The sequence below is a fragment of the Osmia lignaria genome, chromosome 5 (assembly GCF_051020975.1).
Source record: "Osmia lignaria lignaria isolate PbOS001 chromosome 5, iyOsmLign1, whole genome shotgun sequence".
In the NCBI taxonomy this organism is placed as follows: domain Eukaryota; kingdom Metazoa; phylum Arthropoda; class Insecta; order Hymenoptera; family Megachilidae; genus Osmia; species Osmia lignaria.
The window spans coordinates 10,943,860-10,969,286 of NC_135036.1; the positions used below are offsets into that span (position 1 = coordinate 10,943,860).

Here is a 25,427-nt window from a genome sequence, read left to right on the forward strand (position 1 = left end):
CACTTAACTTCGTGGCACGGCACGATTTTCACTCACGTTTCTCACGACACCGCGTAAACATCGCCATGTCAAAGGTGGTGCATCGCGGGGAAAACAGTATTTATAGTGTGAATACGAGGAAAACAGACACAAAGGCGTCCATTTTGCTCAGCAGCGAGTTAGCGGAAGTTGCGTAGTAGATACAGGCTAGATACAGGTATACCGGCGCTACGGCGTCTTATTTCAAATTACGATGAACGGTTCGCATGAAAGCGATGTGGTTTATAGAAATTTTATTAAATATATATTCCTGCCATGCGATTAAACATCAACGTTTGCCACAACATATTTTCAACTGCTACTCTACGTTAATCAACAACACTGTTCAAATAAAACTATTTCTCACACTACATAGTCAAAATATTCAATGTAAGTCAAGAATCCTTACTTATCCATTGTCACAGTCAAATAGATTAAATTACAACATTTCAAAGAAACGAGGTATATAATATACAGCTATATTTGTTTATAATCAATTAATCTTTTCTCTTCTTCTAATGTAAATACACAAAAATGGCAATTATCGTCAAAAATTTTCAAGTCAACTTTCAGTACTACGTATTAACTTCGTATTCAATGATGTAATAAAAATATTTGTAGGTGGCACCACTAGTACCATTTTAATTGTGCAATCTTTTAGCAATTAACGATTAAAAAGATATTTCCCAATTAATTACGGTTTCAGTTATCTTACTTACTATTGATAATTATTAATAAACTTAATTGCCGCTTTCGTAACAAGCACTACCTCCGAATGGTAGTAAGTCATTCGCGTGTAAGGACACATTGCAAACATGACGTCCATTCTTTTCAATTTAGTAAAGAATAAGTTATACTTTAAAACATACTGAATTTTACTGCGAAAGGATAATGTGCTTTTAAGTTTGAAAGTCTGATATGTAGATGAAAAAGAAAAACACGTGTCTATATACGTGTATTTTTATATATTTCGGGGTGAAGCGTTTCAGAGAGTCATCTAACAGATCGCGCTGCGATCGAGGTAATTTCGACTCGTGTTCGAAGGCTCGAGGAAAAATAAAATTCCGAGTAAAATTTCAAAATGGCGCGACTGCTGAGTGTAAACACCCAGTTTTGATGTTGATGAGGTGCATTAGCCGCGAATTGTTCGCGTGAAATGTTCACTGTATCCACGATCGCCCATTCCATACCAGGTGAGTAACTCTGTTATTTGACATTGAAAGCGTTTTCTCATTATAGCCAATTAATATTCACACGAACATTAGACGAATGAATTTTTGAAACAGTTATTGTCCTTCCTTCACAATGATCATTTCATAATTTTCTGGCTTAAGTTGTAGACGTGATGCTACAGTACAGTATGAAAAGCAATTTTTCCATTTTATGTAATGATTCTGAACCACGCATGATTTTCAATTTCTGAAAGTTGTGTGTGTATGTAAAAGAGAATGTTTATAAACCTTCCCATCATGTAATGCATATTAATATTACTGTTAGAATATCAAAGAATGATCACAGAAATATACAGTGATATTTCTTTTGAATAGTATTGAAATTGCATTTAAAAGCTTTGTGTTCTAGTTAATACTTAGTATGGCATTTAACTTACTTTATTTTGATTAATATAAGTAATTGTGTTAATTGCAAGAGCTTATGCAAAAATATTGAAGTTGTTTTTGTGCTACTGATGTTGGGTGCCACAATTTTTACTATTTGTAGTTGTTGCAGGGAGTGACCCAAGTAAAATGACGCAGAAGCGTAGTGCTGGGATGTCACATGTTGGGTAAGTTACAAAATAAAATATTAGAATTATTTAGCATTGTTGTATTGTAATTGTGTGTATATTTGTCATATCACAAAGCATACATATATTTATGATATGATATACATACTTTTTAAGGCATAAAAGTATACATTAGAGAAGCAGGTGCTCCTAATTGTAAAGGAATTAATAAATACTGAATATAATATTTATGTAAAATATTTCAAAATTAATATTGCTTGAATTCCATAAGAAAATTAATAGCATAGAATATGAAATTAATATTAAAATATGAAAGAGGGGATATTTAAAATTTTTTTTAGAAAGAAATATTTTGTTATCGCAAACGTCGTATACTTTTACCTTCGGCACTAATTACCTAATTAACTACCATAGTTTAGAAATATACAGGACGAACTTGTTGAAGGTAAGTTGAGCATGATATTTCAATTTTATTTGTCCTCGTACTATCCATCTAAGGATCGCGAATTACAAGAAACTGAATTATTTTATTATATACTGAAAATGAAATTGATGATAAGAAAAGTTGTACATTACATAAACCTCAGTTATATAAAATATGAATTATTTAATAGAGCAGCTGCAACAATGATTCATTGTAATAAGTCACTTCCTTCGGTTACTCTCGTTAGCTTCTCTCCATTTGTTTCGATAATTCGTTTCATCGTCTGCCTAATGGATAAGGTAAACTTTAATCTAGCTTCATTAGCGAGGAATTATTACTTCATATAATTTTTTGTTGATCTTGGAGAACTTGAAGAAAATCTCAGGGAGTCTAACAATTAATTTATCAATTCGCTCTGAAAAAGGTTTAAAGATCAAAAAGAATGTCGAAAACAAATCTTCCTGTACGGTTTCCTCGTGGACCAGGTTGGCGAACCCGTCCACAGGATCGTAGCATCGGTATCGTCCTCGTGGTCCTGTTTTCTTGCACGGAACGAGGACGATGCATCCCGGTTAAAAGTCATGCTTTACACGGTGGCTGTGTTCTCCGGGCTCCACTTGGTGGGAGAAGTGATAGTCCTTAGCGGGGTATAGCACAGCGGCACATTATGCGGCTATGGTGGAATCAGTCACTGGCGAGTTGTGGGTGGTGACTAGTCGGCGACCCATCCCGTCCGATGAACGTGCTTCCGTGTTCTTTCCTTTCGTTTCGCCACAGAATCGCCAATTTTATCGATCTTCGATCCGTTCTATCGGCTTTCCTTGTGTTGTTGCACGCACGTGGTGTCGTTGCACCTTTCCATCCGTTGATCTCACGAATTCCAAGGAACAACGATTTTCCATCGCGAAAATGTGAAACTCTATTCCTCGATCGAAGGAAAACTTAGGATTTATCATTTATTCGTAGCTTGTGAAAGTGTGGAGTTGAATAATTGTTTTCGATGAATAAAATTTGGTTTACGGCGGGAAGATCGATGGAGGATTTTGTATAATTCGTAGTGGAACTGTAGTGGAAGTGTTGCTTTCTGGAATTTAAGACAGTCTTCGGTTGATCGTGAAAGTATCAAGTTGAACTTCGGTTACCGAAGCGAACCTTGACCCACGTTTCATTTGGAAATGTAACCGAAAAATCACTGGAACAGCGGGAACTAGGAATTTTCCAAAGGAACAGCCAGAACACGAGAAACCGTGGCTTTATTGTAAATCAAAGCCGAATTTACACGAGCGATGTATGAAGCAAGTTCCGTTTGCTCGTAATGGAGGCAAGCGTCGGTGCTCGTAGGTGAAACTACGACTGAAATAATGGGTGTCATTGAGGGGGCGATCGTTTAGATTAGTCGGGTCTTATTAGGACGGTTCAGCGCGTGAAAGCGATCCATCGTGCATACTTTCCAAAACGGCACCGAAAGCGCCGACAATGCGATCCGATCGACGTCCATTCCGCGCAAAACTTGAGCCAACATCGAGAATGGAATTCTGAACATTCGCGAAACGTTTCTACCAGCGAGCCTCCTTAAACCGTGTTGTCCACTGCTGCGAAGGAAACGCGAAGAAAGATGTAACCCGTGTGGAAGGTAGAAGAAGAAAATTTCATTTCTTTTTCAACGTTTTCCGAAAGTAAAGGCGCGCGGATAATTCCTGAGGCGTGATCCATAAACATCCGTTGGATCGTGGAAAAATAGCCGGGCATATCTACGAGCAACGGGGCTGGAATATCTGGCAGATAACGCGGTGTCGTTGCGAACGGGGTGTAAAGTATCAAAGATTCGTCGGGCATAGATCTTTCCGCGAACCTCGGTAACAAGATGACGAGATAACCCGAGGGAAGGTGAACGAACGGTTCGAGGATTGGAGTAAGAATCTTCGAATCCCGTGTGAAGGAACTATGAAACACTGGGACTAGTTCTACCGTCGAATAATCTGGAAAAGTTGTATCTTAACAACGCAACAAGATGCTATGGTATCGACAATTTTCCTGAACGCCGAGTACAATCATGGAATCAGGAGTTTTCCTGTGATTACCATCGACCTGTGCGAACGTTTCAGTGAAACTACAAAGAAAATTGAAAAAAAGAACACAACTCGAAGTAAAAGATGAAGAGATAATATTCTGTAGTAAGATCGACTATCGGTTTCAAAGGGTGTCGGTAGTGAGAATTCGAGGTTTAACGGGTGATAGAACCGTCGTCAAAATAGAGTACCCCGGGGGTAGCGGCATGTACGGGGGTGGTTCAGGTAGCGGAGGGTATGGGGTCGGTTTGGGCCCGGGAGCGGGCCCTTCCCATTACATACCCTCCGCAGCCTCGGTGGGCTATCAATTGGCTCCACCACCCCCACCGCCACCACCGCCGAGCTGCCCGTCCGCCGGAAGTCAGCTTCTGTCTTACGGGCCCAACCTATCGCCCCATCATATGCAGCCGACCCACACGGACGCGCAACAATCCAAAAGACGGAGGTAAATCACCTGTTTCTCTCTTTTTTTCAAGAGTCTCTGTTCACCAACAGGGATTTCTTGACCTGTCGACCATTGGCGTAACTGGAATTTTTATGGATTAAGTCCTTTGGTTTCAATGTTCAACCCTTTCTCTATGATAGCTACGAAACGACCATTGTATACTTATGGGCGAGTATAGTTTTATTCCAATAATTTTTTTTTGAGAGGGGGACCAGTTTGTATTTTGAGAGGGGGTCAGGCCCACTCTGGGCCCTGTTTAGTTACGCCAATGCTGGTGACTCGAAAGTAGGTAAAAGGGAGGAGGGTTAACGGTATATGAAAAGATAGATTTTTGGATAGGTTGACAAGATTGGTGGGCATTGGAAGAGTGTTGGTATTTTTTTCTTATGAATTGAGGCTTCTAAGGAGAGCTGTATTGTAAAGGAAAAAATAAAAGGCTGCTTGATTTTTTTTGGTCCGTGTAATCGATATCGAATAGTTATAATTAGCGCAAGAAGATGGCAAAGTGAAGCTGCTTTGGTGTAGCTCGTTGGTCTCTGATAAGAAAAGATACGTCGTTAAGAATGAACAAAGTCCGTGCCTGGTTTCCTTTTAGGACAGCCTTTCGAACCAGAGTCAAAGCAAAACTATCAGAATTCTTCTAACAAAGTATAGATGATTATGCTCGCGTTGTGTTACAACGTGCACGTGAATCACGTACGAAACTCTTCGCCATTTTTCATTTCTGATTCGCTCGTTCGACTGGCGATTTTCTGCGAAAAATTATCAATTTATCTTGGAATTCGTTTCAAATTCCAGTAAACAATATTTATCTACGAAAGAGAAAAATAATTTCCACTGTAAGCGTAGAAAGAAATTCTACGTAATTCAACGTATTAACCAATTAACCGTATTCGAATTATCAAAATTATCTCGAGAATCTCTCGAAATTGGATTAAATGATATACACGGATGCTAACACCGATCGAACGATTGGCGGAGGCATAAAAGAGGAGTAAGTGGAAGAGAGAAATGAGAGTAATCAGTGATAAGAGTAGCTGTTGTGCGTCACAGTGTAAGTTCGATAAAAAATAATAATAAAAAATGGGGAGAAATCTGTTTCTCCAAAAGAAGGTCTCGATCGGTGAAGCGAACTTTGATACTAGTCAATGACGAGGTAGAATCGTCGAGTTCTTCATGAAATCTATCACGTAGACCCGTTATCAGCTCGACAAAAAGATTTCGCGGTATCGTTAATAACAATTCGTCGTAGAACAGGCTGCGGATAGCGATTGGTCGCGAAACTAAAGAACTCTGCTACCCTTGAATCAAGATAGTCCGATTATCGGTGAAACTCTCGTAAAAACTACGTGAACTATCGTAAAACTGTTTTACCGCTACCAGCTTCGACGTAAACGGCAAGTTGATAGCGAATTCAACAACTCTTAACATATTGTTTTGTTACAAAGGCTTCTGTAGATTTTTAATAGTTTCCTTTTGTTGTATCAGAGATAACATTCTCTTACACTATTAACAAATCATTTTTTCTAAAAATCTACTCCCTAATTTTAGAGAAAATTGTTTAATTAATAATTCATTAACCCTTGCACCCTTTCATCTTAGATAAATTTCTCCTGAAAATTCCTCAAAGTACGGGAGACTTTAATGCCCGCACTAATGATTTTTTAAGAAGTCATCCATTACACCCCCTGTTTGTCTTCAATAATGGAAAAAAGCTGGGTATCATTTAGAAAGGTGTTTCTTGTAGATCGAATTCGTATTAGAATGTTGGGAATGACTTGTTACTCGTGGGGAGCTGTTATTACAAGATCGGCAACATTTTTTTTTTCTTTTTCTCTGAAATACAAAACACGTCGACGAAACGGATTATAAATAATGTCACGTTTTGGCGGAAGTAAATTGCTTCATTATTGTACAATGTCTTGCGTAACGTCAAACGGGCCTCATTATATATACAAAAGGACTGAAAAACGAATATACGACTTCCTCATACTTCGCCTTCGGAAGATGCTAGAGGGGGGATTTTAATGTTTATTGCGTGACTGTTTTTCAATCGACACGTTCGTTGTCATCGTTAGTCATCGTTCTTATTAAATGATTAATTAACAGGCGAAGAAAATTCGCAGTTGAAAAGAGGAAAGACGTTTGCTTTTCATTTTTATTTCTAAATACTTTTTATTTTTTTTTTTTTTCAATTTTTCTTCATATAAAATCGTACGCGGTCTAATTCCCTGGCAACGAATGAAATGCCGAGTTACGACACGGACGAAAAGGCCGAGTAATAAATAAATGTTTCTGAAGGAAAACAAAGCGACAATTCTTTTTGTTGTTATACGTAGAGAAATTCTGTATGCTCGTTCTTTACACAAACCCAGCATGTAAAAGAGTTTTGGGTAAACAAACGTTTCGATGTTTTCATCTTACCACAAACTTAAACGTTTTTAAGGACACGTTTTCTCGACGAAATTATCTGTTGTTTATTTCTCAATCTTTCGAACGATTATTTCGCAAAATTAAAAGATACAAAGAAATCTTGATTTTCATTCGAGGATACCTTATCGAAGCGGGTCCTTTTGGAGTTTCGGGTTGAAAAAAGGAAAAATAAACGATCGATCTCTCGCGACAAAACGGGCCACGTTTCGGAGCGTAAAAATTCTTTGTCCGCGAAAATGGCCCCTCGAAATGGTCGAGGTGAGCGCGGATTGGCATTTCTACGATCGCGTAAAAACTCGATCTATCGAAAGGGCAACCGTTGCCGGTGGTATAGCCGTGAAAGGGAGTTTCTTTTTTTTTTTTTTTTTCATTCCCCACCCTTGCTTCTGTTTCTTTTGTCAGCCTATTATCTTCGCCGGTTATTCTCACTTTCGTCGAATCCGACCGAGTCACGCTTCATCGACTCCTTCTTCTTCCTCTTCTTCGTCAACTCTTGCAGAGGACATTCTTACGGTTCCCCAAGGCACGAACGAATCTCTCAACCTTGAGGATATAACGAACTCCTAGTTTGCTGCTTTTTACCAGAGAATCCCTATGTTTTGTTGGCGATGAAACGCGATAATAAGATCGATTCGATTTCCCTCGGACTTCTGCCTCGGTTTTTCGTCGCTGATCTAACGAGCCCTTTAATTAACACGTTATCCAGAAATCAGCATCGCCGTAAGGGTTGTAAAAGGAGAAAAGAAAGAAAAATTTGGAATAGAGTTAAGCCTTAGAGTTAAAACTATTTCTCTAGATAATAATTTGCGGTAATGAAGGCGTTAAATGTTTTTTACACGCTGCTTTCTGCAACAAACTCGCGGTAATGCTCGTCGATGCTGTATGACATAAATATGCATTATGCGATGCGTTTAGCGAGCGTTACTAATAAGCTCTTAATTATGAACGAAAATAATATGCGCGACTGATTCAGTCTCGAAACACACTTTTCTCGTCGTTCGTTCATCCGGTTCAATGAACTTGTTGCTAGAACAGTGTTGCAATTTCATTTTTCCAATGAAACCAAGTTTTCGAGTGAAAAAAAAAGAATAATTCGTAGATAAGATGAAAATATTATGATAAATTATTCGGTCAATTTTAACGGTACTTCGTATTATATTTTTGCACTTTTTTACATGAATTATGAATTAGCTTTTAAAATGCATTTCGTACGATATGCAACTGCAGCGTGCGGAACGAAAAATGTTACTTTGTAGAAATTGAATAACCTATTATTCTAAGGGAATTAATTATAAAAATAAACAGGCTTCGAGGTAGCGGTACCAATTTGATTCACGTTTAATTCGTCCTGGTATTTCACGGAGTAGAATTTCATTCATGAAACGGATAGACAGAGGTTTCGTGATATTCCCGTGGAAACTGGAAGATCGATCGCGCGAGAGTTGATCGTCCGAAAATGGCGATGCTGGTCGAAGAATTCCCTATCCCCGGGACATTACGTAACGGTAATGATCTGGTAATCGGCTGCGTGAATTCGCGAACGGCCACAAATCTCTGCTACGTGACGAATTCTGCGAGCACCGGGTTTTGTTTGGCGATAGCACGTTCGATGCACGTGGTCGAGCACACCGCGTTAAGCTCGACAGCATTAGACGCAACGTCGGCTCTCGTCGCTGCAACCCTTCCTTCTCTACTTTAACGGAGGGATGAAATTAATTTTTTTATTAACCTTCGTAACGAACGCAACGCCTCTTACTTTATAAAGAAGCGTGCCATTCAAAACGAAGCGTTAAACGAAAGAGACAACGAGCTGTTACACGGTGTACGAACATGATTGCTGGCAATTAACCAGATTTCTTGTTTCCTTTTCGCTGGCGTGACTTTCCGCTCGAGGCGAATCCTGCACTCCCGAAACAATAAGGGTTTCCTCAGCCGTGAGAATGCTCTAGTTCCTCGTCGCTTCCATTCTACCGTGAAACGATCGAGAATCGACCGATCTTTTGTGTCTTTTGTCGCGATTCACCTGTGGATTTTCGATGAAAATTCACCCTTCCGTCGGCCATTGTTCCTCGACTAATTTCACGGTTAACGAACCGAAAGCCTGTGTACAAATCTATTTCCACGTTCCCGAGGAAATTACGTCTCTCTGTAAGTGAAAAGGGGGTGAAAAGAATGGACGGGTCGATCTCGGGGGATGGGGTGTTTTTCGATGGCACGAAGCAACAGGTAGCGAGGGTCCATCGACGGGAAGAATCATAAGGGTTGATTCTAATAGCCTTTTATTTGAATTCGAATAAGGTCCGGAGGTAGTTACAATATTCTGGGAGCCTTCGATTAACCCTTAACTTTAGCACCCTGGACGCGTATTACGAGGTAGCCGTAGCCCGAAGGAGAGCTGTCGATTGCCAAGCACGCCAGGAAGGCGTCGTTGAACGATGAAGAAGAAGAAGAAGAAGAAGAAAAAGTAGGAGGAGAAGAAGAAGGGACAGAGACGAAGAGGAACGGTGTCCACGAGGTAGCTCTCGGGCCAGTGATCTAACACTTAGCCACGTTAGTGTGCGAGTTTTTTTCATTAGGAGAAGCGGTAATGTCGGCGGTGAGTGTTCGCATATTAAAAGGAAAGAGCGAAGCTATTGGCGGGCCCAAGGAACGGGCCCAGGAGGCGGTCCATCGTTCTCCAAGTCCGGAACTCTTATCCGTTCTCCTCCGACCTTATTGGTCACCGCCTCCTCGATCGCTCCTACCGACCCCTGTTCGTTCCTTGCTACGATTTTTCCGCGACTCACGATCGCCTTTACTGTCCCTGCCTTTATACTCTTCCACCCGCGTTTCGTCGATACCAACCGATCGAACTTTTTCCCTTTCAACCCCTTAACGAGTTTACACCATCGTGAAATTTATTTTTATTTTATTTTTTTTCAAATTGAAATATAAAATTGAGATCCTCTAAAAAGAAAATTTTGATTTTCAAATTTTACGAACGATCCTTTAACGTCGCTCGTCGAGCAGCGTCGGTTTAATTAATCAATCCCGGAGGGTGAATGATTGAACGTTTAATCCGGGAGAAAATTGTCGGCTGGTTGGACAAAGTATCCAGCAGCGCGATCATTGCTATTCGCAGCATGTTAAGATTGATTACAGCGTATGTAACGCCGCATCTCATTAACGAGGGAGGGGAAGATAGCATTAGAAGAAACCTGGCCGACGATACTGGCCGCGCTAAGAAAGGGTTATCAAGACATTATTACGATCCTTATACGCAGGATAATGGTCGATGAGAGAACGTGCTGTTGCCAGATTAACGAAGCTATTTGTTGTTTTTGCCGTACGCTGCCGGTATCGGGATTCGCGTGTTAGCAAGCTCGTTAAGGAACTTAACGTATCCTCTCGAAACGTCTCTTCATTTTCATCTGTCAAATTAATGAATTGAAAGAAAAATTTCATTGATAAGAAGAAGAACATCGTCAACGGTGTAAGTGGAAGGAAGAAGTAGAAAAAAAAAAATCGAAATCCGATAGTCGAACCCAGTCACGAAGGAAGTAATGATTTGCATACAATTTCATGTTGCGATTGAACAACGCAATTTGATATACGTAATTAGATTTTCCTCGCTCATTGATTCTCCGTCGTTGAGAATCAATCATCGTATCAACGTCAGCGTTAGGAATAGAAAATGAATTCCAGAAATGGAGAAGGGTGGGTGTTAGCTCCGCGATCGGGTAATTCGCGTCGCTTCGAGACACCTAGGATCTCTACCGCGTTCAACCGCTTCCGATGATTTACTATCTCTGAATAGAGGAGATAAAAATCTGAATCCTCTAGTTCTCCATTCCCACGGCGTTTGCGGCTACAAATTATCGAGTGCACCGCGATACAAGAAACGCGGAGGATTTCTGATCTGACTGTAAAATCTACACGTGCGCCGCGACCCTCTGGAATCGGTAGACACTTTCACCGTGTTACGATCGGTATCCAAAATGTCGCGTCGAACTTGTTCGAGAAGCTTATCGATGTTAGAAATCAGATATGAACGAACAATAGAATAGAAGGCTCCGTAGGTGAAAACAAGTTCGGATACCGGACGAAAAATTTTGAAATATCCTTCGCGATACGTCGCCGGCAAGTTCTGAATGGGTCCACGAAAAAGCAATTCCGTCCCTATCGTGTCAGTTACTCAAAGCGACCGGCTCGTACGGTGGCCCGGAAAGGTCCCAGCTTCTCGAGAGGACATCGCGTTTTCTGCTTACCAAGCATGCATACGTATCTGTTAAGTCGACATAATACCGCAGGGCGCATCATTATGTACTCCATAAGTCTGCGGGCCCTATCGCCTCTCTTCGTCTCGTCGGAGTCGAGCCAGGGACCTCGGCTGCTGGGAGCAAAAAGGAGACCAGAAAAAGAAGGTTCCAGGGAGATTCCGTGGTAGGAAGGGTGGGAGGGGAGGGGAGTAGGAATATGGAGCCTTCTCGGTGTACCCGGATACACTGGCTGCGGGCCCTACACCACCCCCACCTCTTCGTCTTCTGGGGACCCACGAGGCCCTGGCGTTAGAGGCAGGAGGAGGGAGAGGGAGTAGATGCTGGCTGTAGCTCTTCGTGGCGTTCACCAGAGCAAAGAAAGAGAAAAACAGGAAAGGAAGGGGGGATTGGGGAAGAAGGGGATCTCAGTTTTTCGCTCAGGGTCAGAAGCGTACATCAGCCGAGCGCCTTGTAATAGACTGACTGACGATCGGCCTATGGATTTCCATTAGGTCACCCCATAAGCAATCCCTTTTCGAGTGAAATTCAATTTTTTTTTCTGATAACTTCATCAACGACTCTTACTTCTGCTACAATGTGTGTCCTAGCTGTTGATTGGTGCCGGACACACCTAAATTTTTTACCACATGACAGTTACTTTGAAACGTGCGGACGTTTCAAACTATCTAGTTACGAGAAAAGAACGCGGCTAGAAGTTGAGGAATTCGATCGGAATTTGACATGTAAATAAGCTGGAGAACGTTAGAAACATTCTTTACGTGGGAAGAAACGGTGACAATTTTTCGATGATGATTTCGTTAAAAAATGATTTTGAATACAACGCGATTTCTCGTCGATGGTGATGGTGATTCGATTTCCAGAGAACAGAACGTGAATATTTCATGAGACAGCCGTCTATCTTGGCTAACTGTTACACGACGCTCCAGATTTGGGGAAGTTGGATAGAGCGACGGCCAATTTTGTAAGTGCCGGTAGTCGCGTTTGGTAATCCGGAAGTGATTACACCCGGCGTATCGACGCGACATTTATTCGCTACGTTCTTAGAATATCGTATCGGTCGAACCGGCCAGATGGCACCTTCTTTTACGAGTTTCGTCGAACGTTCTTCGGCGAACGAAGGTCGGAAAGCAAGAATTTTTTCGCTTGTGCTGCCTTTTGCGCAACGAATCTTTTGGAGACAACGCTCGTTTCAGGCTCGATATCATTGCCACGTGGCGAACACTCGTGTTTTTCTCTTTGATTCTAGGTCGTTGAATGGTTGATTCGCTTCCGACTTCGTTAAACAAGGATTCCATCGAAGGTGGAACGAATGTTACACGAGTCACCTTAATTTTAATTTTAATAGATGGGACAAGTCCCATTAGTCTACATAAATGAATTTTACAAAATTTAACAAAAGCAGGTGGGATGAGGAGTTGTAAAAGTTGAAAGTTACGTTACTTGTAAAAATCTCTAAAATCATGATTCTAAATGATCATAAATATTTGTATATTTGCAGATCCGACGAGGATGATCCTAACGGGTGTAAATATAGAAGGCTGGAGGACGAGAATGTACAGGACAAAGAAAGATTTGCGAGGTGAGTGTCAGGCTCGACGTGCATGTTTTCTTACAATAAATGAGAGAGGTCAGTGAACGGGTTAAACATCCGTTTTTCTTTTCTGAAGAAAAATGCGTCTTTTTATTTGAAAAGAATAACAATCCTTAATTCGAAGGATTAATTAAACATTTTCAAGGAATCTCAGTACCATCGATCCACATTTCTTCGTGATCAGGAGTCAGTCTTGTTTCCTGATAGCCGTCGAGACGTCATTGTTAATTCGTATCACGAAATCCTGGCCCAATATGTTCCACCGGTACACCCTGTACATGCCCGGCCAAGTACGAAGATACATACATACCTACATGATATAGCCGGCAATGTGAGTCGATAGCGGAATGGGAAGCCCTGCAGGCTGCTCCAGCGTGGGAACATCAGCCACTTATACGTGCTCGCACGAGTACCGGGTCCTTTAAGTCCTTCCATACCGAAGACATCGGGATGTAATCTCGATCTTGCGTCGCGATACGCTGCTTCTTGACATCCGCGATATCAAATACGAAGAACAATTTCGTACGTACAGATTGATACTGAATTTCTGGAGTCATCATCGAGGGTAGCGTTTCACGTCGGAACCGAGAGAATCGCGCGGGAAAATGATCAGCTGATCGAAGGAGCGCGGGTTTCGTGGCAAAAGTTTTGCTAGCCACAAAACAGAGCCCCGATGTCGCGAACGCTGGAGGTACCTCGCTTTTAAGTTAATAACGCAATTACCGGCTGCCGCCGCAAGCCGCGCCAACCCTCTTATCCTCGTCCTCCCGCCTCTTCGTTTTCTCTCCACCGATTATTCGATCCTTCCTTTCTCTCTTCGCCTTCTTACCGGGGATATCAAAGATTGTCACGTCTCTTGTCCGTGTCTTGTTTTTCGACTGGAATAGTGTCATCATCGTAGGAATCATCCCTCGGATCGCCTGTTCAGAATCAGTCGTTAGCTTTGAAGCAACATCGAACAACCTTGTCCTCGCGGAATAAGATACGTCGATGGAAATTATTCTCAACCTGGTTACAGTCGTTAGATTCCAGTCTTCCGTTATCCGTAATGCCAGGCCTGATATTATCCAGGCACGATGAAATTATAAAACCATCTTGTCGAAATAAAGAGAAACGGTAAATTTTCTCGTTATTCTACCGTCCCTGCGTTGCCAGTAATGAAACTAATTCAATGATTCATCGTCAGTCAAAATCACCGAGGTACATTGAAACGATCACTGGTTAGATAGCACTTGCGTGGTAGTAAATGTACAACGCGAGAAAATTTATCGTCCCCTGGGTCACTCGTTTCACTCGGATGGTAACATCTTCGTTTGAAAATGATTTAAACGGCAGTCAACTGGCCGCGTATTCGCCGTTCCATTATTTTATGATTACCTTATACGGCGTTTGAATAAATTTCGATTCCTGTCGTAATGAAATTAAATTCGCTGCTTCGAGCAACTCGGAAATTCGTTGAAAAATCGAGGAGAGGAAAGATTGTTATCCCGTTGGGAGCGGAAAACGGGCAGATATGTCCGATTAGCATGCAGAATATTAAGATTTGGCATAAATCAGTCGACAACGGTGGGCTGGTTAGCATATGTCCGCGGACTCAGTTGCGCGTTCGGAATATATTTGATAACGAATACGATCGCATTAAACGGTCCTCGATCGATTCATAATTCATTTCATTGTTCCACCGGTGTCTATAACTTCTATCGGGAGGAGTAGGTACCATTTGATCGTTAGACGAATCCATAATTCACGCGCGGACGTTGTCGTTCGTAGGATTCTCTGGTAATATCGAACGTATCGATGATGATGATGATGATGATGATTCGAGCGATCTCCTTTCCTACGTGTTCTCTCGCGTGTACATGTATGCCGAGGAACTCGTTTTTTCCCCCTTAGAACGATTTTATGTGTGCGGTACGTGTATTTCAGTGCCGACTTTGTATCATCGTAATGCTGGCTTCGATGTACAGGGTGGATCTCCATCGAGGATGGGTCTTTTTCGTAATTCTAATGTTGCTGGATGAAATTGTAAGCTCGTGAAATATTACTGGGCACAGAGTATTAATTTTCTTTATTATACATTTTCCGGTAGCCCGAGTAGAATAATTTGCAAATCCTTTACACTTCATTTCGAGATTTATTGAAAAATTTTAATGAATAAATTTTACCTGGACTCCGCATCGGGAAAATTGAATGAAAAATGAATTCTATGAAATTGAGTAGTATTTTAAAATAATGGGAAGAAGAAGCTGAAGTGGAAAAGATGATCGTTGCTGAATAGGGACACCCTGTACATAGTTTGCTGGACCCACAGAGCCGAGCGGGCAACTTCGGAACGTCTGACCCTTGACCCAGGAGTTCTCTCTATCCTGCTCCTTGGATCGCGTTCCTCTTCTTCTGCCCCTTTCTCTTCATGTTCCTCTACCGTCCTCCACGGTACATACCCTGCTTTATACTTGCGCTTTAAGCGCCCTGGCCTCTTTTAAATAGCGGCCCTCTGCTCCGGTCTACGTCGTCGGGGAACCTTACCGATTCCCTTCGACTTCCAACCAAATGAAAGGTCCTGTCTGCTGGAACCTTCGGTTCAAAATTATCCACCGACTTTTGCTCCTTTTGCAATCTTCGATGTTGCATGTTCAAGTTGAAGTCCCTTTTCGATTACCTTCGCTTCGGATCATTTCTGAATCTTCGCGATTATTATCGAAATAAATTAATTTCTCTTTCGGTCCTTGCGACCTCGATCATTTCACTGATGAAGAAGTATGACTGTAATTACGAGACTCTTTGATGTCGGCGACATTCCAAACTAATTACGTTACGTTAACGACGCTTTCACCGGTACTCTTCGTCGACTTTTCTCCGGGGAACAAAATGGAGAATGATTTTTCTTGGACGAGGTCGCGATGTTTCAGACGGGGTGGACGTCCTGGACGCGGAACTTAAGCAGAGGTCAGTGTTCACCAAGCGAAGATATTAGTCTGCGAGTCAATTTGAAACGGTACCCTTGTCTTTCGCTTTTCTTCTTTATTTAGGTATTTTCATTTCGTTCCTGGCTTGGATACCAGGATTCTCTACTTTAAAAATAATTTATATTTAACACCCTGTAAGATCCAAGATCAAGTAGGTGGATCGATGATTAGGATAAGAGATATTAGAACGGTGTCAGGGTTCACGAATGATTAAGAAATAATATCCTCGGTTGGCAAAGGATGCGTGCATATATTATCACTGGTGTAATTTCCAAAGTATCGCGTGAGTTCTCTGGATCGAGGTTTCGTTCGTGAAATTATCAGGAATTAAATGCCATTAAATTTACGATTGCTCGACGCCAATTACCAGCTCGATGCCGAACAGACGTGCGCCGTTACTAGCGGCAGTTACCCTCTGGTAGCGTAATAACAGGGGACCACTTGAAATTGTGGTTTCACCCGATATCCCTTGTCGATGATGCATCGTTTCACAATTTATTGGCCACCATTGATCACGAACAACCCTTATCAATGACGTCGCCAGATGGAAAAATCGCTTCGGCCGTCGGCGAAATTCCGGTGAAATTATCCTTTTTCTTTTTGATAATTCCTCTGAATTCCAGCCTCTGCATAATCGTTCCCCGAAGAAGGATATTTGATCGCGTTATGAAGAATTTTCTAAAATATCCAAGACGCATTTTTCACCAAAGATTAAACGTTGAACTATGCAATTACCTTGGCTTTGTCTTGCGACTTACTGCAGGGAGAATCATTGCGAAATCGAACGGCGGCGGCGGAACAAGATGACCGCCTACATCACCGAACTCTCGGACATGGTACCCACGTGTTCGGCCCTCGCGAGGAAACCTGACAAATTGACGATACTCAGGATGGCGGTGGCCCATATGAGGGCTCTCAGAGGTGAGTCCCTTAATTCGACATCCCTTATGTCTCTTTACCTAACCGTGATATCACGGATATTTTCCAACCTCGGTATACATCAATAAGTCGCGGTCTGTAAAATCAAGCTGTATCGAGCGTAATTCAATCGGGCCGAGTCAAAGCTTCGCGATCGCGTTGCCAAAGTTATTTTGCTGCTCGTGCCGGATAACTTAAACATCGTCGAAGCTTAATCGTCACGTTCCGCATTGAACTACTTTGTGCCTTATCGGACGGCCACGTCGGAAACGTATATTTTTCACGGTAATTAACGTTTCGGCTTATTAAATCCATCTTTCCAATTATTCTACGATAAAGGCTTATCCAAGTTATCCCTACATCCCCCGGTCACTGTCGTCCAGAAACCATTGGTCCAACCCCCCGAGTCCTCGAAGAAGCAAGAAACCGAGAGGGATGACGAAGAGCGAACCGTTTCTTGTCATTGCGTTCTCGAGGAGGAAAATTCATCGCGGATGGTAGCGGTCGCGTACCGGAACGGTCGTAATTCACCGAAGGTTTCGTAGCTGGCTGGTCATATCGAATGCAGAAAGCGCGATATATGCTTCCGGTGCAAAGATGGGTGGAGTTGCTGCCCCGTACGTCGGCTGTCCCTTTAGCCCCGGTCCCCTGTTGTTGCGCTGCGTGTCCGCACACATTTCAAACCATCCTCATCGGTCTCCCCTTCTCTTTGAATCTGTGTGCGTGCCGTAATTCCAGCTAAGTATTGGTGGTGCGTCGCATTGTTTATAGCCACTTCTCCTCTTTCCCGACAAGAGGGCCGCTGAATACAAATTGCTCGAACCGGAGAGCTCTCTCCTCTGTCTCTTACCTGACCGGAGGAGAGGAGAGGCTGTCACCTCCGGGATACGTCGTGGCTCGTTTGCCGCGTACACGCACCACCCTCGTACGCGATGCACCCGTGGGACCACGGGATTTTTCCTCAAACGATCCGTCAGATTTTTATTAACGATTCCATTCGGTAGAATGACTGGAAAGAGAAGAGAAGGCTGGGGGTTGTCTTAGCGTGTTCGGATAGTCGATTAGTTAATTAACGAATGAAATAAATGTCTGAATGAGTAGAAAATTGAGTGGTAGATCAAACGATGAACGAACCACCGAGCGACTGTTATCGGTACGAGAAAGCAGATGTCCCGAGTGAAAAGGAGATTTCTCGTATCGTTGAATCTCGATCGTAACTATGATTTATATTGTCGGTATGGAAGGATAGTGTATTACATAGATCCAGATTAAAAGCGTGCCAAGTTTGCCGGGAGTCATCGTTATCGCGCGCGAGGTTAGAGAGGAGGGTAGGAAAGGAATCGTTGCAGCATTAATGTCCATCGAAGAGGTTCCTCTACGTGGAAGGTAATGGTAACGAAGGTCACCCGGGGTCTTCCATAGATCTTGTTTGGAAGTCGTTAAAGTACCTCTTCCCGGAATTCCTCCGTATATCGGGGTAAAGATCGCATCGCGACCCTCTCTCTCTCCTTCTCTCTCCCTATCTCATTCTGGTTCAGCTCGCTCGCGGGATCCTGTCCGCTTTGCAATTCCGATCTTGCACCTCGATAGTTACCTACGCTGCCGAGTTGCCCCGTCCTCGTTTTTGGTACCCCCGACTCTCCTTCTCCCTCTCTTCTTTCGTCCTCCTCTTCGACCTGACACTTTTCGTTAAATTTCCCTCTGTCTTTTATACCCGAGGATCGACGACGTTCGTGATCCACACGTAGAAAAGTAATCGCACGTATCCATCGACAAACGTTCGTTTCGTCCGAAAAGTATCCCTCGTTACACGTGCGTTCGAAAGCGCAATAAGAAGAAATTTCTTTTCCGAAAAATCAATACCAATTACTTGTAACTGAAACGTAGGATTTGACCTGTCTTAGGTACCGGAAACACGAGCCCGGACGGCGCCTACAAACCATCGTTCCTCACCGACCAAGAGTTGAAACACCTTATCCTGGAGGCAGCCGACGGATTCCTGTTCGTCGTCAACTGCGACACCGGAAGGATCATGTACGTGTCCGACTCCGTCGCGCCGGTTCTGAATTACACTCAGAACGATTGGTACGGCACCAGCTTGTACTCGCAGGTTCATCCGGATGACACTGAAAAAGTGAGGGAACAGTTGAGCGGCGGCGAGCCACAAAACGGAGGCAGAGTGCTGGACCTGAAGACGGGGACCGTGAAGAAAGAAGGCCAGTGTGAGTAGAAGAACAACCTTATTTAACGTCTTTACAACACCCTGACCGATCGTAAAATCTTATTCACAGCGTCGATGAGACTGTGCATGGGCTCAAGAAGAGGCTTCATCTGTCGCATGAAGGTCGGCAATCTCCAAACGACGGGGGACATGGCTGCTGCCCATGGACTCCACCGTATGAAACAGAGAAACTCGTTGGGACCACCGGCCAGGGACGGCCAGAATTACGCCGTGGTTCATTGTACAGGGTATATCAAGAGTTGGCCCCCGAAAGGTGAGTTTGCTGCGGGGTTCCAATGTTTCGTCTGGGATCCGTGGACATAACGGGTCGACCGCTCGACGTAGCGCCAACTTTCTATTTTAAAGCGAGGGAGACGGTTGTGCAGCAGGAATATGAACGAACCGGCGGCTTCGTAGAATACGAGGATAGCGACGTTTGTACTATAAATTAAGAGGCCGGCCGGAGACGTACAGCAGGACGGATAGTATGATCGGTTTATAAGAATGAATGGAATCGTCTTGACCTAACAGCCGACAGAACGATCGGAATACCGATAAACTATGTCGAGACGGTCTGATGCGGAATTTGTATGCTTTATCGTTGACCCTCGATGCATAACAAAAGGGTTTCGTGATGATTTTCGCGCATTTCCGCCTCGAACCGAGTCTCATCGATGATTATCATCATCTTTCCTTTCTTTCAACCTTCGCGTGCACAATTATTATATTCGAGTATAATAAATTAGTCAGATTACCGTAACCTTAAGGTAGGCTAGATTTGTTAATTTTGTTATATGCCAGATGACAGAGAGCCTGCCATTGTTCAAGTGGGACCAGATGGTGTGGTCTCAGAGGATAACGTCAGCGCTCATTACTGCCTGGTTGCGATCGGGCGATTACAGGTCACTAGCACACCAAATAGTAGCGATTTAGCAGGTTCCAATAGCAATAATGGTAAGGATTTCTTATTCATTCTTCCACCAAGATTACATCTAACTTCGAACACCTTGATGTTTCAGAATTTATTTCACGTCATTCTGCAGAAGGTAAATTTACCTTCGTGGACCAAAGAGTGGGCGGAATTCTAGGGTACACGCCTTCCGAACTCTTAGGTCACCCGTGCTACGAATTCTTTCACCCAGAGGATTTGACGCACATGCGAGAAAGTTTCGAGCAAGGTGAAACACTTGTGAACCGTAGAGAAAAGCATTGATACACGGCTTCATTGTTGCTAATGAATACCCTTCCTTTGCAGTGCTGAAGCTGAAAGGACAAGTTGTGTCTGTGATGTACAGATTTCGAGCCAAAAATCGCGACTGGGTGTGGTTAAGGACGTCCGCATTTGCATTCTTAAACCCCTTCAACGACGACGTTGAATACATCGTCTGCACGAACACACATGCCAAGTATGAATCGTTAAACCGAACGCATAAATTGTTTTATTCTATTTAGTTCGCTTTGTGCTACTCCGTTCTGAAATTGTTAAGGTCATTCCATCCTGGTAGCGATGGTCAGACAGAAAATGAAGCTGTACCTGCTTATGGACAACCTGGTTTAGATTATTCTCTTCAAAGACATCCTGCCAGGGATCCTCTATATTCTGGGCACCACATGATGCAGCACCCGGCAACTGTTGCTACAGCTGGTAAAATATCAATTCTGTCAACAAAAAGTCATTTGTTCATAAATTTTTCATTTTCAAATAATTTCTGTCAGGTCCTCAACAACCTAGGCCGTCTAGTACACAAAATGTCTATCAAGGGTACGAGACGACGCAATCGCCGATAGCTTATGGCTCGCCCGGACAGCAAAGCGCGTCCTCTTCAGTTTTAAGTAGAATTCAAAAACCAGCTAACACCTCTCCAACCCCTGTACAGCAGGCGTGGGCCATTGGAAGACAGGTAAGCGTAGTTTGTCATTAAAATTTCGACAAATTATTCAATGGTATCGCTCTCTTACATTAGCAACCAGTAACAGAAGGGTATCAGTACAATCAATTAAGTCCATCGAGGTCACCGAACGGACCAACATATACTCAATTAAGTAGCGGTGCTAGGACACCAGCTACCCAGTACCACGCAGTCACAACAGTACCTAATAATCCTGGTAAGTAAAACTTTGAATAATTTAATATACCGATTCGTAAAACATAATTGGATTCCGTCAGGCATGTGGGGATGGCAAAGCCAGCAACATCAAGCACCTCAACAAGACGGTGGACAATCGAATCCTCAAGTTGCTGCACAGGCCCAACCACCTCATCCTTCTCAAGGTGGACCTGGCACGCAACCCCAAGAACTGTCAGATATGTTACAGATGCTGCAAGATCAAGGTGGTGCATCTGGTTTTGAAGAATTAAATATGTTCAATACTAATTTTGAGTAGCGACAAGGAAGTAGCAGGCCTGATAAACATCTACCTTAAAAAAAGCTTTAAGGTTCGAATCACCGGTAGAGTCCCGAGATTGTTCCGAGTATCGTAAGCCACACTTTTAATTTCGGCATTTTATTTAATTTTGTAGGGATTATTTGAAATAAAAAAAGTAAATCCCACGTGCCGGGTTCAAGTAAAATGATACGGATAAGATTTATTCTATAAAATTTCATCTATATGATATGTCTTACACACAATGAATCTCACAGAATTCTCTAAACTCACCATCACTCACAATAGCTCACAACTGGCTCGTTACTCTCTATACTCTTCGTGTATCACTTTGTCTTCTCAGTTTTTACACTTTGACTTGTCTTCCAAATTCGTTATAAATACATTTACATCCATCGCCATTTGTTACATTTTCTCTGAAATTTCATCGTACAATGATTCCTATTGTGTCACAAATTTGCATTTATCATTTTGTTGCATTGACCGGATTTTAGAACATAAGGAAAACAATTTCAAAAAAAAAAAGAGATAAACATTGTAAATCAAAAATTAAATTTCAAACTTTCCTCGCTGTTCTAATAAATATTGTTATAGGTATAGGTTTATATTTTGAATTGTAAATGGCGGTCAAAAATGATTAGATATAGAGAGGCCTAGGATTTCATTGAGCTATTGTTAATGGATGTAAGTATGTGTATAAAATTTTGGACAAAACAAAGAAAAATGCGTGTAAGATTTGTAATTGTTCAAGAAAGTGACGCTTCGTTAAGATTTTCAAACAAACACATTTATCGAACTGCATGTATTTTGTACGATTATTACCACTTTACATTTTTATAGAATTTGAACGCCTTATCTGTGCTTATATCGATAAGTAATAGGGTGTAATTTTCCTTTTACGTAGTAGCGAATTTTGTTTTTAAAGGAACGAGCACATCGTCAAATATTTAAAAAGGAAGGAGATCCATTCTAAACGATAAGGGGAAAAAAAAAATATTTTTAAAAAAACGTTTCAATTAAATTTACAAGAATCACGGTAATTTTAATACAAAAACTTATCGTTAGATTTCTAAGATTAGCTTAATTATTTTAATTTAGGTCATTGTAATTATAAATAGTGCAATCGTCAAAGTCGTCATCGAAACGGGAATGAATTGTTTAAACACAACACGATGTACAAAATTATGTGTAATCCACTTCGCTTCTCTGCGCAAAACACCATTTTTAGATATTTCTAAAAAGAAAAAAAAAAATTATAGATAATGTTACACATATGAATATAGTTGCATTTATAAGTAACCACGTGTGATTTAATGCATTGTAGATGTACATGTCTAGCAAATTCTTATTAAGTAGAAAGAGGAAAAGAAATAATTGCAGCATATCATGATGAATTGGGAACATTTGTCACTAATATATAAAAGTTTACATTACACGTATAATTCTTTTTAATCATCCTATGTCGAAAGTAGCTACGATACTGACAATAATTAACATATTGAAGTCGACGAAGGCATCAATATGTATATGCAAATAATTGATTAAACTTCGAAACATATATGTGAATTATTTTATGATCCTTTATCCTCTATTGTTTAAAATTATTTTTTCATTATTGTATTTGATTGTTAACAATTGAGGAAAGGTTGCATAAAAGCGGGCATAAAACGTGTACAACATATTTTTATTTAAATAATTCTATACAAAAATTACAATTTCAGCTTAACAGCAGACAAATTATCCTTTTGTTTCTTTTTTTTATCTGTATCAGTCTTTGCTTTGATGTGACTTTTCACTTGGTCTTGTAACTGATTGAAAAATGCAGTAGACGATTTTGGAACCTTGTAATTTGTCTCGTCCATTTTTATCACATTTCGATTATTGGTCAATTTCTTTACTAATTCTGCATCGTTCTTCTTTTTCTTAGCGATTCCTGGTTTCAATGCGTTTAGTTTCTCCTTCTTCTCCGTTGCCTGTTGTCGCGTACGTTGTTTTGTCTTCTTACGTCTTCGTTCGCGTTTCATATCAGTCTTAGTACGTTCCGCTTTACCAATGAGATCACCTCGTGGTTTAGCTATAAAAAGGATTAACAATAAAATTTAGTATATTTGAATCGAAAAAGGCAATTTCTTCAAAAGTATGTACCTTTAATTTCTTCTGGAGCTAATAAGGCAGCATCGCTCATCCCTACTGGAGCCACTTCCTCCATGTTAATTGCAGGAATGTTACTAATAATTTTAATTTCTGGTTTAGCCTGAAATAAATAAAATTAAATTAAAAAGACTCCCGTTCAATTAAGAAATTTTGTTATAAATATCTTACTGGTTTTGGTGTGTAATGGAAATTAGATAAGGCATCCAACTTGTTAAACAAGGAATGCATCATTTCCCGAATTTCAATATGTAATTTTGGTTCTTCTTCCTCTTTCTCATTACTTTCTGGATTTAATGCTTCCTTTTGTTTGAGATATTCATTTTCATAAATCTGAGACAAACTTTGTTTACTCTTTTCTTGGTTCAAGATCAACTTCTTCTTATATTCTAGTGGAGTTTCAACTGGTTTAAACTTCTTTTCAACATCATCCCAGGCTTTATCCTTTATTCTTTGCTTAATTATGTCTTCTAATTTCAATGTGGTTTGTTCAGTAATCACAGGTGGAGGTCTTGTTGTGACATCAAATTCTACAAATTCTTCTAACAGAGAGTTTTGTGGTCTGCTTGTTGCATTTACTTCACCCTTAAGCTGCCAAGCTTTCTCAGCAAGAGCTTCTTCTTCTAATTGTTCAATCCTTTTCTTCAGTCTTTCCTGGCGTGATTCAAAAGATGATTTAATTTCAGTATCTTCTTTTGTACTGACATTTTTATTATCTAAGCTATCTGTTTCATCAGAATCATTTGTGAGATTAAATGTAACTTTTTTCTTGGAGGGTTTATTATTTGCTGATTCATTCTCTATGTCCATTTCCATTTCACTATCCAAATTGCTATCATGTAATGACTTGTCATCATCTGTATCTTTATTATGTACAGAATCATCATGATCCTCATTTTCACTTTGTGGACTGTCAAAGAAATCTGCATATTTCAATAATTTTCCTTCCTCAGTTTTCTGATCTTCTTTATCAGAATAATCATTAAATAAATCTACTGAATCATCATCATCATCAGACTCATCTTCATTCTTCTCACTTTGCTTCTCCTTTTTTTCTTCTTTTATCAAATACTCATCCAATTCTTGCAATTTAAAAAATTTGTCATCTACTATTGATGGTTTATTTTTATGTTTCTTTGTGGCTTCTTTCTGTTTTTGTGAAATACTTTCCATTTCAGCCTCATCCTCTGAAGTTTCTCCTTCTGTCATGTTTTCTTCATCATTTTCTTCATCCTCTGTTATGTCTTTTTTAATGTTCTGCTTAATTTCTGGCTTAGTTGTACTAACTGGTATTGTCAACTTTTTGTTTTTAGCTAAAACCCTTGAAACATTGCTAATAAAATGTTCAAGTTCTCCTTCATTTTGCAATTCAAGTTGTTGCCAAATCTGCTCTTCATCAAAACCTTCTGTTACAAGTTCTGGTAAAGCATTAGTGTTTCTCTCAGATTGTTCTTTTGTAAAGTCATACAAACGTTTTATGGAATCTTTAAAATTTAGAGCAATTTCATTTTGAACGCTAAAACATAAATAAAATGAAAATATTTAATGAATTAACAGTTCTTAACAAGTGGTATTAAAATAGGTTATATAAAGAAACCTTTATAAAATACTCACTTTAAGAATTGTTCTGGTTTTTTAGTATTGCTATCAATAGCAGATATAACGCTATTTAATATATCTATTTCAGCCATTCTGTACTCACATTTATATTACAATTTTTCTTTAAATATTATTTAATAAGCAGGTTATGTTCGTTCCATGTAAGTACAACACCATGAGCGTGGTGCGATACCTACTGGAAAA

At 40.9% G+C, this 25,427-nt stretch overlaps 2 protein-coding genes across 11 annotated transcripts; one reads left to right on the forward strand and one right to left on the reverse strand.

Moving 5' to 3' along the window:
* Positions 1-53: 53 nt before the first annotated feature.
* tgo (Aryl hydrocarbon receptor nuclear translocator homolog tgo) lies at positions 54-23,295 on the forward strand. Of its 10 annotated transcripts, none has more exons than XM_076688248.1 (14): positions 54-196; positions 1,000-1,211; positions 1,738-1,801; positions 12,891-12,971; positions 16,713-16,870; positions 18,772-19,089; positions 19,159-19,362; positions 19,890-20,042; positions 20,108-20,266; positions 20,344-20,494; positions 20,576-20,733; positions 20,805-20,989; positions 21,053-21,194; positions 21,256-23,295. In XM_076688248.1, the coding sequence occupies exons 2-14, from the start codon at positions 1,175-1,177 to the stop codon at positions 21,471-21,473; spliced, it is 2,028 nt and encodes a 675-aa protein (XP_076544363.1). In that variant the 5' UTR covers positions 54-196; positions 1,000-1,174; the 3' UTR covers positions 21,474-23,295. The 10 variants fall into 10 exon arrangements, with proteins under 10 accessions (XP_076544363.1, XP_076544361.1, XP_076544364.1 ...); XM_076688246.1 differs by having other exon boundaries at positions 12,891-12,970; positions 16,709-16,870; XM_076688249.1 differs by having other exon boundaries at positions 1,747-1,801; positions 12,891-12,970; positions 16,709-16,870.
* Positions 23,139-25,412, reverse strand: LOC117604714 (U3 small nucleolar ribonucleoprotein MPP10). The gene is made up of 4 exons (XM_034325103.2): positions 25,239-25,412; positions 23,796-25,140; positions 23,619-23,727; positions 23,139-23,547 (listed from the first exon to the last, which is right to left on the reverse strand). The coding sequence occupies exons 1-4, from the start codon at positions 25,313-25,315 to the stop codon at positions 23,183-23,185; spliced, it is 1,896 nt and encodes a 631-aa protein (XP_034180994.1). The 5' UTR covers positions 25,316-25,412; the 3' UTR covers positions 23,139-23,182.
* Between the last annotated feature and the right edge of the window lie 15 nt (positions 25,413-25,427).